Source organism: Triticum dicoccoides, chromosome 7B, assembly GCF_002162155.2.
Source record: "Triticum dicoccoides isolate Atlit2015 ecotype Zavitan chromosome 7B, WEW_v2.0, whole genome shotgun sequence".
Taxonomy (NCBI): domain Eukaryota; kingdom Viridiplantae; phylum Streptophyta; class Magnoliopsida; order Poales; family Poaceae; genus Triticum; species Triticum dicoccoides.
The window spans coordinates 230,764,188-230,776,243 of record NC_041393.1 but is presented as its reverse complement, the minus strand read 5'-3'; the positions used below and the strand labels follow the sequence as shown (position 1 = coordinate 230,776,243).

The 12,056-nt window shown below is 44.2% G+C and overlaps 1 protein-coding gene across 2 annotated transcripts; it reads right to left on the bottom strand.

The window, feature by feature from the left end:
• Positions 1-507: 507 nt before the first annotated feature.
• LOC119336870 (mucin-5AC-like) lies at positions 508-8,760 on the bottom strand. 2 transcript variants are annotated; one of them, XM_037608950.1, is made up of 8 exons: positions 8,560-8,760; positions 7,583-7,704; positions 7,296-7,494; positions 7,016-7,102; positions 4,162-4,530; positions 3,139-3,295; positions 1,265-2,953; positions 508-1,004 (listed from the first exon to the last, which is right to left on the bottom strand). In XM_037608950.1, the coding sequence occupies exons 2-7, from the start codon at positions 7,654-7,656 to the stop codon at positions 1,278-1,280; spliced, it is 2,562 nt and encodes an 853-aa protein (XP_037464847.1). In that variant the 5' UTR covers positions 7,657-7,704; positions 8,560-8,760; the 3' UTR covers positions 508-1,004; positions 1,265-1,277. The 2 variants fall into 2 exon arrangements, with proteins under 2 accessions (XP_037464847.1, XP_037464848.1); XM_037608951.1 differs by having other exon boundaries at positions 7,583-7,693.
• Between the last annotated feature and the right edge of the window lie 3,296 nt (positions 8,761-12,056).

Sequence of the window (12,056 nt, the reverse complement as noted above, 5' to 3'; positions counted from 1 at the left end):
CCAAAATCGTTGAAGGATGATGCACCACCTGCAACACATCTTAACCAAAAAAAAATGCCCCATTTTTGTGACAAAATGTACAATACCTACAAGTGCATAACTGCATATCTATTCTGGAAACTACGAAGTGTTCCAATAATATTACCTTAGAACATATATACCGCACGTAATAAACATGAACAGGTATGGAGACATTCTAGAAAGATTCAGCAAACTAAGGTTTCAAGAAAAGCATCACACACTGTTAGGCAACAAAATATACATAGATTCAATATGGCCTCACACGTACGAAAACTAATACTTCACTTGACTACTAAAAATTTCTCGTCTCTAAATTATGATTAAAAGAAGACCCAAAAGAACTCCACATATGTTCAGAACTGCTGACATAAGAAAAATAAAAGCAAAGTTCCATCTTGTGCCTATCAGTTCTTATGAACAAACATAGATGTGCATCACAATTGCAACCAAAACCTCCTCACCCCATTATAATGTGTGTCGATGAAATAGTACCATGATCTGAATTTATATTAGCAAGCACGTGCCGATGAAATAGTAACATGATCTGAATTTATATTAGCAAGCACCTGCTATACCTCGATGCAAGACCAGTCATGTGGGTAATCACATAGACATCTCATTTTCGTTAATTATAAGCGCTAGTGCTCTAGTACACGCTGGGGGCTCCTCTGTACTCTGACGTCTGAGCTATGGACACCAATTTGCGGGTGTGTGGCGGGCTCCCGCACTAATCCTGGTGGAGTGTGGCGGCAACACGCGAATGCCTGCATCTTGTGCTGGCGCCCGCTTTGTGGCGGGCAACCGCCACCCACCCCGCTTGCAGCCTGATACACACATCTTCTGTTACCAATAACAGCTAATCCAACAATCAGTTCATGCACTGGAGGAAATCTCCTCACGTCAAAACAACTCCAGTTTCAGAGGCAGCATATGCAGAGGGAACGAACATCTTGAGGTGCCATTGTCAATCCCCACTGTCCACACTGATACAACAACAAGTCAGGTCAGATCCTAAAAAAGGGGCAACTGCGATTGCAAACTGAGGCTCTTAATACCCCTAACAATTTAGTTCTGCTAACTACTAGTGGTACTCTAAAGATAACATCAATAAAACCTAATGTATTCCTCAGGAACTTGGTTCAGAAAAGAATGGAGTAATCACAGGGGGAGAGAAGCGATAATGATGTTTATGAGTGTGAGACACTATTCACATTGTCCCTAGGAGCATTGTTACAGCATTTACCATGTTCGCCTGGCTATTGGCTGGCAGGTGGATTCCCCTTGCTAGCCCCATTCACCACTGGGGTATATTGGCGACTAGCTGGTGTTCCGGTGCCGGTAAGCGAGTTCCTGCCTGGTGGAGTTCCAGCACTGGGAGCCGGGTTCCTGACTGGTGGTGTTCCAGTGCCAGGAGCCGCAGTCCTGACTGGTGGTGTTGCAGTGCCGGTAAGCGAGTTCCTGGCTGGTGGTGTTCCAGTGCCGGTAAGCAAGCTCCTGGCTGGTGTTATTCCAGTGCCAGGAGCCGCATTCCTGGCTGGTGCTCCGGTGGCAGGAGCCATATTTTTAGCTAGTGTTCCGGTGGCTGGAACCGCATTCCTAACTGGTGTTCCGGCACCGGGAGACATATTCTTGGCTGGTGTTCCAACGCCCGGAGCCGCATTCCTGGCTGGTGTTCCAACCCCCGGAGCCGCATTCCTGGCTGGTGTTCCGACGCCAGGAGCCGCATTCCTGGCCAGTGCACTACTATTTGAGCTCATAGCATGCTGCTTCTGGGCCATAATTTCTTGGCACCTATTTTGTTTGCCTGTGGTGCCTGGGCCAGGTGGCTTCCGATATATTGCTTTACTCAGCACACCAGCATTGCCTGTGCCAACAAGGCCACTAGAGGTGACTGTTGATGGAAAGGTCGCCCCATGTGAAGCTAGAGTTTTGGTCTTCTTCACGGTTGCTGGTGCTCTAGCAGACGCAGGGATGCTTTTCACAACTGTGGGTTGCTGTTTCTTCTGGCTGGGAATAGCACCTTGAGCTCCAGGAGCAATTTTGACACCTTTGCTCTTATCCAAACAATCTGTAGTCAAGCATCCTTGGGCAACAAAGCGATCGAACTCCAGCATGTCGGCATCCTTGGGATCTATGCTCTCCTCAGCTTTGGGGTCTATCATCTCATACTGCTTCACTATCTCTGGCTGCTTCACCATCTCCGGCTGCTTCACGTCTTCAGGAAACAAGTCCTCCATCGTGACTGCACAAAATGTAGAGTCGTCGTCCATCTCCATATTGTCGCATGGGCCAGACACTGGTGTGGTGCTCAATGCTCTATCAGGTTCCAACAAATGTGCACTAGCAGATTGTTCAGTGGGGTTAACTCCTGCAACTTCTGACACAACATTAACTTGCTCAATTGACTGTGTTATCAAAACCGGAGGAGATGGTGTAGGGGCACTGCAGTTTGGAAGTTCTGGGTGTTCAGCACTACCAGGCTGTGTTCCAGGCTCACCAGCCATAGTGGATGCTTTAGAGCTTGTAGAAGTTTTTGAAGATCCTTTTCCTCGAGGTCTTATGTGCTTAGCTTTCGGGGTTATGTGCACAGCTTGCGAGGATTGTGCAGCTTTCAATAAATCGGTGGCGATGCTTGCTGGGGCGATTCGTCCACCAGCAGCAATAGCTGCAGCTTGTATCGAGGAAGGAGCATTTGTAGGATTTGCTTGTGCATTTTGCTTCTTAGAGCTATTTTGTGACTTGTTTGAAGTATTTGACACTTTTGAGGCTGCAGCTTGAGCAGGAGCTGGTTGCACCCGAGGAAGTGGAATCTGCCCTTGTGCTGGCGCTGGTACTGGCAACGGGAATGATGAAGAGGATGTTGCACATTTTAACTCAGGTGCCGCAGCAACGAATACTGGAGCAGGATGTTGAGCGCTTTGTTGTGAAGCTCCTACATGAAAAGGCTAGAATGAGCACAAAAGGCTAGCACAAGGCACAACAAAGATGCCAGAGCGGATTTACATCTCAGGTATACAACGAAGCTATAGAACAATGTTTGGCTTGTTGATACTTCAGTAAAGAAGCATTATTCTAAATGAGAGCTGTACTGACAATGTATAAGAATTTTATTAGTACCTAATCTTAATGTAGAGAATCCACCAGGCTTCCCCATAGGCATATCAAGAGCCATAGAGAATGCCTTTTGAGTAGCTTTTATATCAAACTCCGTGGTGACTGATTTAACTTTAGCAAGCTTGGTTGTTCCTTGACGCCTGCAAATGACTGCCCATCTCTGAAAACAACAATACACATTACCTAATTACTCTACAGACAAATATGTACATGGAGACACATGGATGTCCCATCATGCTAATCATTATAGCACACAACAGTTATATGCGAATGAGAACTAAACAAACAGGACAAGTAAGATTGAGATGGAACTTTTTCTAGGCATAGATCACAAGCAAAGCAACATAACTAGTGCGCCGCAGCCTGCAACACCACCCACGGTGCCTCCTGTGCGACCAGGAACCGGAGACGATTGGACACCTGATGCTTGCGTGCCCATTCACCAGGCAGACTTGGCACGAGGTCCTCTCTTGGCTACGCCTACCGGCACCGACGCCCGACCACGACAGCTCGCTCATGGATTGGTGGCTGCGCACTAAGGAATCCACACCGCCAGCGCTTCGCAAGGCGCTCAAATCTGTGGCGCTCTTGGTGCCGTGGATGGTTTGGAAGCATAGGAACGCGTGTGTTTTCGACCATGTGAGGCCTTCGCTGAATGAGCTTGTAGACAGGATCAAAGACGAGACCAGATGTTGGGCAAAGGCCGGAGCCCAAGGGCTCAGGGTCGTTTTGCCACCATCCTGGGATGTCCACTGAGGCCCCCTTGGCTGTGTAAAACTACCTCCTAGGAGGATGTATATTCCCCTTCCTTTCCAATGCAATGAAACGCAAAAGCCATTTGCGTTTTCTCGAAAAAAGAAGCACATGCATTTGCCTACTTACCTTGGCATATTTGCAAAGGCATGCTACAAATTTATTATAATTCGGGAAGACTAAGGAAAACCAAACGGATGTAAACAAGGATGAACTGCCACACAATAATAGATGCTACTATGCAATTTACAAGATGACCATAGAGTTAGTTACCTGAGATAATTGAACATAAGTTCTTGTGCTATCGAAGTTATATTTACGCAGAATGTTCAGCCAATTTCCTTCACCACACTTATGTACACCATCCATTAAGTCTGCATCCTCCTTGTTGGACCATGCTTTAGGCTTCTTTGTCTTTTTATGAGGTCCATTCCCATCAAAAGGATCAGGAGATAACCCTGTATGGGATGCCTGTTTTGAGTTGGAAACTGGACCTGTACTATTTGTTAGACGATGGCTCTGAGCAAGCTGTTTGTCAGATGGAACACGCGGTATCTTCTCATTTGGAGTGTTTAGCAGAGGAACTTCTGAGTTAACACGATGACTAGAACCTTGCTCACGTGAAGGTCCATAGATTAAGATCTGCAATTTATATGATAGGATTATAAGTACCATTGTGCATACCTAAGATATGAAGAAATTGTAGTGCAAATATGCAACAGAGCAAATATTGCATGACATTCAACATAGTTGGTAATCAATACAAAATTGCTAACGAAATAAAGATTTGCCTTTTCCATACATGATGACTCGTTTACGTTGTTACTAACTGAAATGGAAGCTGTCATAAGAACTGTTATACTGACAAATCCTTGCGATTAGGATTTTTTTATAACTAATCTGCCCAGCAATAGAAGACATTTGGGTGTAGACATGGTCCCTGAGTAGAACTGTGAGTATACTTGTTTTCAATTGCAATAAGAATCAAATACATTCATAACTAAAAGCAATTTCTGAGAAAAAATCTTTCATTGTTATTTTCATCTGTCTAATTTAATATTCAAAAAGATCTTCACTGCCAAAGAATAGAAGGTTTGACCGCACATATGATGTACTGCTACTCTTTCGTCACTAGAGGGGGCAAACATGATAGTCACCCTTTTGTAACTGGAGGGGGGGAACATCATGGCCCTTTTTGTCTTTCTGCGTATAAAGGTAAAGATTACGGACTCATAGTTGCAGTTGCAGAATTAGTAGATCAGACAGTTTTCTGTACACACTACTTTAAGTTTGTGAAACTTGAGAGGGTGAGCTCTGACCCTGTGAGGCATTATAGGAAGTCCATCTTATAAATCAAATAAAATGGACCTTTACACTCTCTAATAGAACAAGAAACTTAGATGAAACATACGAACTCTATCTTCATTGGCGAATACATATACTTATCTTACAGCCAAAACTGTTCACTATCCTATGATTTCTAGTGAAACACCATGCTTCATCTCCCATTTGATAACGAGGCATCAATCAAGCTTTTGAGCAGAGCCAACAATCAATCAGCCTTCGCTAGGCGCATACTGAAGAGCAAACTGCATCTGCAGCCCCAAAAGTATTGAAGGGGTGTCAAGTTAGTCCTAATTCTATTGAAGTGCACATTCCGGTCCCTATAGCACCTTAAGGGAGCATTTGGTTCTAAGGAAACCAGATTGAAAGGAATGTGAAAATTACTAGGAATATTAGCGTGGTAATGAGATAATTAGGAATATGGCATTACCGTTAAAGTTTTCAATGAATTCAAGATTGAGTTGTTTGGGTCATTGGTTGCAATAACCTGTTCATGAGATTATATTTTGTAGATTAATACTGATGTATTGCAAAGACCTGTTGTTGTTTTATTTCTTCATGTCCCTTTATGACAAAGACTTTCAGATTGACCGCTTTTGGGGCTAGTATTTTATTAACAAAAAACTTCTTCTTAGACTGGACTACTTATCAATGTAAGGCCGCTAGGTTTGACTTTAGAAACTTTTTACTCGGCTAGGAGGCTGTTCTTTCACTGCTGATGTGACTGCTTTTAGCGTAAATAAAGACACGCTGTGAAAGAATCTGTATCTTACTAACTTATACAGAATAAAACCCAAATTAGTGTACTAGGACTATTATCGATCTTCAACGAAAACTGGAGCTAGTGTTCAACAAGAAAGAACAATTCCAAAAAACAAGTAATTGTATGTTTAATTTAACAATGCAAACGTGAGAAGGAATTGGACACAAAACCCTTCACAAGATTATTACAATTCGATCACTATGTTTGAATCGAACTAATATTGAATGTCAAGTGTTTTTTAGGAAGAAAAATGAGGTATCGATGGATTCCGGATCAGGGGGTAATCCAAGATAGCCACCTGTTTCAAAAGGAATCATAATGCCCCAAAACAACTTGAATCGTATCATGGTATCTAGAGTCTAACTAACATTCCAAGTGGCTATGCCGAATGCGGTAATCAAACCAGATTGCCTCGTGATTTCCACTAATCTTTACAAGACTCCTGCAACCAAACACAGCCTAAAAGTGAGTCACCGCGGGTCCTGAGCAGCTCAGCTCAGCACGGGAGCACCCTTTGCGGCAAACTCCTGCCATGGCAGCATTCTGGCTGTGCGGCTGCGGTCAAAGCGTCACGAGTGCAGTCAGCACTGAGCTGGGTTGCTCAGGGCCCGCAGTGACTCACTTAAGGTACTATAAGATCGTAATAAAGGATCTATATGGACAAGCCAATAACCATATGGCATAGATAGCACGACATTAGATACTGGTTTGTGGTACAATAGGACACAATGGCCTTAAGCAGATGCCAAACAAAATTCTGTGCACATCTCGCACTCAATCCCAGATATGCTTGATCAAAGAATCATATACAAAAAATGCAATTACTAAATACATTGATGGCGTTTAAGTTCATATATCCGGGTTCTGGGTTCCTAATTAACGCAGATAAATGAGGCAAGGTGGGTGAAACAGAAAATTAGGCCTTTGGCATCCTAAATCCAAAAGGAGCATCTGATAAGTAAATGACCGTATCACCTACAATACAGACAGACATGCTTCTGACAAAACAAAATGTGGTACCTTCGCGAACCGGGAGGCCTCAGCTGCAGCTTCGTTGCTCGGCTTAGGAAAGGGTTCAATCTCACATTCCAAGTCGCTCTCATCACCCTGTCATCATCAATCAGGGCAACAGAAGTACCACAATACAGTTAGGAAAAGATAAGGTGACAGTAGAACAAACAGAATTTCTATATACCAACCTCTCAAGATCTAACAGTTCCTACAACGACGATACTGGCTAGAATACACAATTTTAAAGCTAGTCGAAATTAAATTGGCAGGATAAAGAAAGAGCACAAACCAGAGGCTGGGCGCCGATGTCCTCGGCGTTCTCGATGAAGTCATGTCGGTAGGCGATGTAGCGCCAAAGCATCTGGTACTCGCGGGCGGAGGTGATCCCCGTGGCTGTCTTGGCCACCAGCGCCCTCCAGTCGATGCTCCTTCTCTCCGCGTGCTGCGCCACCTCCTGAAGCACCGTCAGGATTGTCGCAGGCGAGTACCTGCAGCAAGATTGAGCGGCGCACTAAAACCCTAGGGCGGGCCCAGGAGAAGCGGCGAGTAGCGCGAAGGTTGAGGAGAAGGACCGACTTGTGGAGGATGAGGTACACCTCGTCCTCGGAGAGATCTTGCTTCCGCTTCCCCGCAGCTGCCGCCGCCACCATCTCGAAGTTTGTGACTCGTCAGCGCTTTGGCGGTTAACTGGGGGAATACTACAATAGAATATAATCAGCTCGTGGAATTATTATTATTTTAAAAAAGAGGCAAAAGTTTTGCCTCATACATTAATTAAAAAGAAGAGAGTTGCCTGATTAATTTACGGAAAACCAGGCGAAAACCGCACAGACTTGCACAGTCATGTGAACTACTCCCAAACTATGGAGCCACAGGACCACAAAGGTAGACCAACAAACACACCCAACATAGAACCTCTGCAACCCCAAACACTTGGGTCACAACTTCACCAATGGAACTCCATCGCCCCCCTGCAAGTTGCAGCCTAGACTACTGTACCATGGAAGCACCTGCGCCTCCCCATTATCTTCATCTTTTTTCCATTGCACATGTTAGATTTCTTCTTGCGGATACCAGGGTGGAAAATCGAACACTGTGCATTTCATGCTTAGTCAAACACTGGTGGTACTTTGGCTGGTCACATGTAAATTGATGATTTGCTCCGACAGGTATGCACTAAAACAGATCATCAGCTTGCTAATACGTGTTACTGGCGCAGTACAGATCTCTAGTTATTTATTTTACTTGTACAGTCCCAGATGATAATATCTAAAACAATATCCTTTTTTTTCCATAGCCAAAAGCTACCATCGCTTGGTCCAAAGTTGCGGGCCATCAATGGGTTAATCGATTGTAGCAATTAGATATCACACCGTGCCTATTACATGCTGTTTTATCCAAGTGGGTAAACTGGTAGGTGTTCTCTTGCAAAGGCATGAACGCGTCTACTTGCTTCAGCCCAACAACAGCGGCTCCAATCAGCTCCAGTACTAATCTTGCAAAGGCATAAACTGAATCGAAGTCAGCGCATTGCCTAAGATGAGATTGAGTACCTGCTGGAACAGTGGCGCGATCCGGATGCAGGCAGACACCGCGCAGCAAGAACTGGTGGAGGGAGAGTCCCCCGCGTTGGCTACGTTGGCGGAGACCGATCGGCGGCGACACCCAGCGACGGCGGCGCAGACCTAGGTGGCGGCGGCCGTGAACAGGCTCTGAGAGGAGGGTTCGTGCGTGATGCTTGGGCCTGGTGGGCTTCTTTCCGAAATTATCCGACGGTTAGGAATGAACGGCTCGTCAAAATGCACCTATCTCGATCAACTCGACTAGACAAATGCAACCACGACAATTTATTCACATCTCTTCATTTTGTTCCTAATGTTATAGCTTCGTCAATAATCAAGACAAATATAGGCTACCCATACTTTCAACGAGCAGTCGAGCATCAAAAAGACAATCAAATATTGAAGCAAGGTGCTACTCCCTAAACTAAAATCTCGACAAGTTTTTTAAAGTGAAGGGACTACAACACATCAATTGAAATAAACCAGCCATAAGGCATAATGAAACGTGAAAGCAATGTATGACTCAAAACCCACCTAACTATGCACCAGTGTGTCAAATTTTGAGTTATTATATCCTCATGCAAGTTCTTTTTGTCGTTTAGACAAAATAAAGGAGAAGCTTAATTTGTTAAAACATCCTTGCTGAATTTCAAGTTATTAAGATTCTAGAGATCTAAAGCTCGTGTTATGATATCAACTGTAACACTTCTGATTTCAAATTTCAACTCTAACTTGCGGTGCTACCACACTACTCTAAAAATAACCAAAATTTGGAAGAATTAGAAATTTTGACGGAGTTTCTTTTCTATATACCTATATACTGACTTCTGTAATGTAACACACTAGTAGAGATATTGCACAAGAAACAATAGTATATATTTAACAGTATCGAACAAATCCCAGTGGTTCTCCGAGAAATAAACTACGTCGACAAAAGCGACCAACGGTGCATGCCAAGCAAACGAATTTTGAATACAACTAGTAGATAAAACTATGAATATCTTCTAAATATAATATGATAGCCTGTTATCCGCTCAAGTGATGTAGTGTTGCTACTCCCTCTCTCATGCATGTCACTTTTTTCGAGAGCATGTAAAATATGTACCATAGCTTTATAGAAGAAAGAAACGTAGCCAATTTAGAAGAGATATATCCTAAAGGTCGAAGATTACACCACACCAACTCCATGGGAAAAGGAAAAAGAAAAGAGGACTACTCAGGCAACTCTACTATCCTGCTCCCTCTAGCCAAAGTCCAGAGCTCCAATTCCTTGAAGGTTGACTCTGCTAGATCACTTCCATTGGGTTGTGGGCTAGTGTTGTTGAACACCCTAGCATTTCGTTGCTTCCAAATGTTCCGGGAGATGAGAATGACCAAAGAGTCAAAGCCCTTGCACTTAAACTTCAGACATCTTTTACGACCCAAACCCCACCAATCTTCCAGTGAGTCCCAAACAGTTGGGCATCCAGCATCCAGAAGGCTTGCACAAAAGAGGCATCAGAACCAGACGTGGTGAGCATGGACACCATGTACAAGATGTGATTCGTCCCTTATTAGCACCTGATAACCAAATAAACGCAAGGATGAGTACAAAAATACTCAGGAAAAACAATATAGAACCGTAAGAGGATTGGCCAATAGACAACACAAGGATTTCAAGTGAAAACGTAAAATGTCTCTGAAATATCCCTTTCGAACGGGAGACGCATGGTGGTCACGCATACTGATGATTGAAGACACCTATAGCTAGCAAGTTTCATCGGTGCGAAGACCGGAACAGGGCAAATGAAGGGGGGGAGATGTCATTTGTGCTCACCCACGAACGCAGGGGCGGAGCTCGTCGAACACTAGACCCTCGCAGTGATGAAACAACTGCATATTTAAATTGAAAGATGAGTAACATAGCATTATTGTTTTTTCCGTCAACCTAACTAAATATTTACAACAGGACGAGCGGGTTAGGGGGTTCCTCGGCGTCGGTGGAACCCTAAATAGAAAGTATCATCGGTGTAAATACATGTGGCGGTCAGCGTCGAACACTAGATCCACGTCCCACAAGTGACGCCGGCGCCGGGCGTCCCGCAACAAAGTTCTGGGGGGCAATGACGGTCAAGTCACTTTGGTTGTTTGTAGTTTCAAAACTTTGCTTTAATCCTGATCGCAGAGGCTGCCAGAAAAATTCGCATAGGTGTTCGACCGCCATCAACCTCGAGAACTGTTGTTGTAGGACGTTAGACGCCGGCTTCACTTGTGGGACGTGGATGTAGTGTTCGACACCGACGGCCACATGTATCTGAAGGAAATATGCCCTAGAGGCAATAATAAAGTTATTATTTATTTCCTCATATCATGATAAATGTTTATTATTCATGCTAGAATTGTATTAACCGGAAACAGGATACATGTGTGAATACATAGACAAACTTAATGTCACTAGTATGCATCTACTTGATTAGCTCATTAATCAAAGATGGTTATGTTTCCTAACCATAGACATGTGTTGTCATTTGATTAACGGGATCACATCATTAGGAGAATGATGTGATTGACTTGACCCATTCCGTTAGCTTAGCACTTGATCGTTTAGTATGTTGCTATTGCTTTCTTCATGACTTATACAAGTTCCTATAACTATGAGATTATGCAACTCCCGATTACCAGAGGAACACTTTGTGTGCTACCAAACGTCACAACATAATTGGGTGATTATAAAGGAGCTCTACAGGTGTCTCCAAAGGTACATGTTGAGTTGGCGTATTTCGAGATTAGGTTTTGTCACTCCGATTGTCGGAGAGGTGTCTCTGGGCCCTCTCGGTAGTGCACATCAATATAAGCCTTGCAAGCAATGTAGCTAATGAGTTAGTTACGGAATGATGCATTACGTAACGAGTAAAGAGGCTTGTCGGTAACGAGATTGAACTAGGTATTAGGATAGCGACGATCAAATCTCGGGCAAGTAACATACCGATGACAAAGGGAACAACGTATGTTGTTATGCAGTTTGACCGATAAAGATCTTCGTAGAATATGTAGGAGCCAATATGAGCATCCAGGTTCCGCTATTGGTTATTGACCGGAAACGAGTCTCGGTCATGTCTACATAGTTCTCGAACCCGTAGGGTCCGCATGCTTAAGGTTTTGATGACAGTTATATTATGAGTTTTTGAGTTTTGATGTATCGAAGTTTGTTTGGAGTCCCGTATGAGATTATGGACATGACGAGGAGTCTTGAAATGGTTGAGACATGAAGATTGATATATTGGAAGCCTATATTTGGATGTCGGAAGTGTTCCGGGTGAAATCGGGATTTTACCGGAGTACCGGGAGGTTACCGGAACCCCCCGAGGGCTTAATGGGCCTTCATGGGCCTTAGTGGAGAAGAGGAGAGGAGGCCAGGGCAGGGCCGCGCGCCCCTCCCCCCCTAGTCCGAATAGGAGAAGGAGAGGGGGCGGCGCCCCCCCCCCCCTTTCCTTCCTCTCTCCCTCCTC

What these genes read in the sequence shown, in the direction of transcription:
- LOC119336870 (XM_037608950.1), bottom strand. Translation starts at nt 7,656, where the DNA reads ATGGTGGCGGCGGCAGCTGCGGGGAAGCGGAAGCAAGATCTCTCCGAG. An exon ending in GTGTACCTCATCCTCCACAA is followed by an intron (nt 7,495 to 7,582) that starts GTCGGTCCTTCT and finishes ATCTTGCTGCAG; the next exon opens with GTACTCGCCTGCGACAATCC. An exon ending in AGGCCTCCCGGTTCGCGAAG is followed by an intron (nt 4,531 to 7,015) that starts GTACCACATTTT and finishes TATAAATTGCAG; the next exon opens with ATCTTAATCTATGGACCTTC.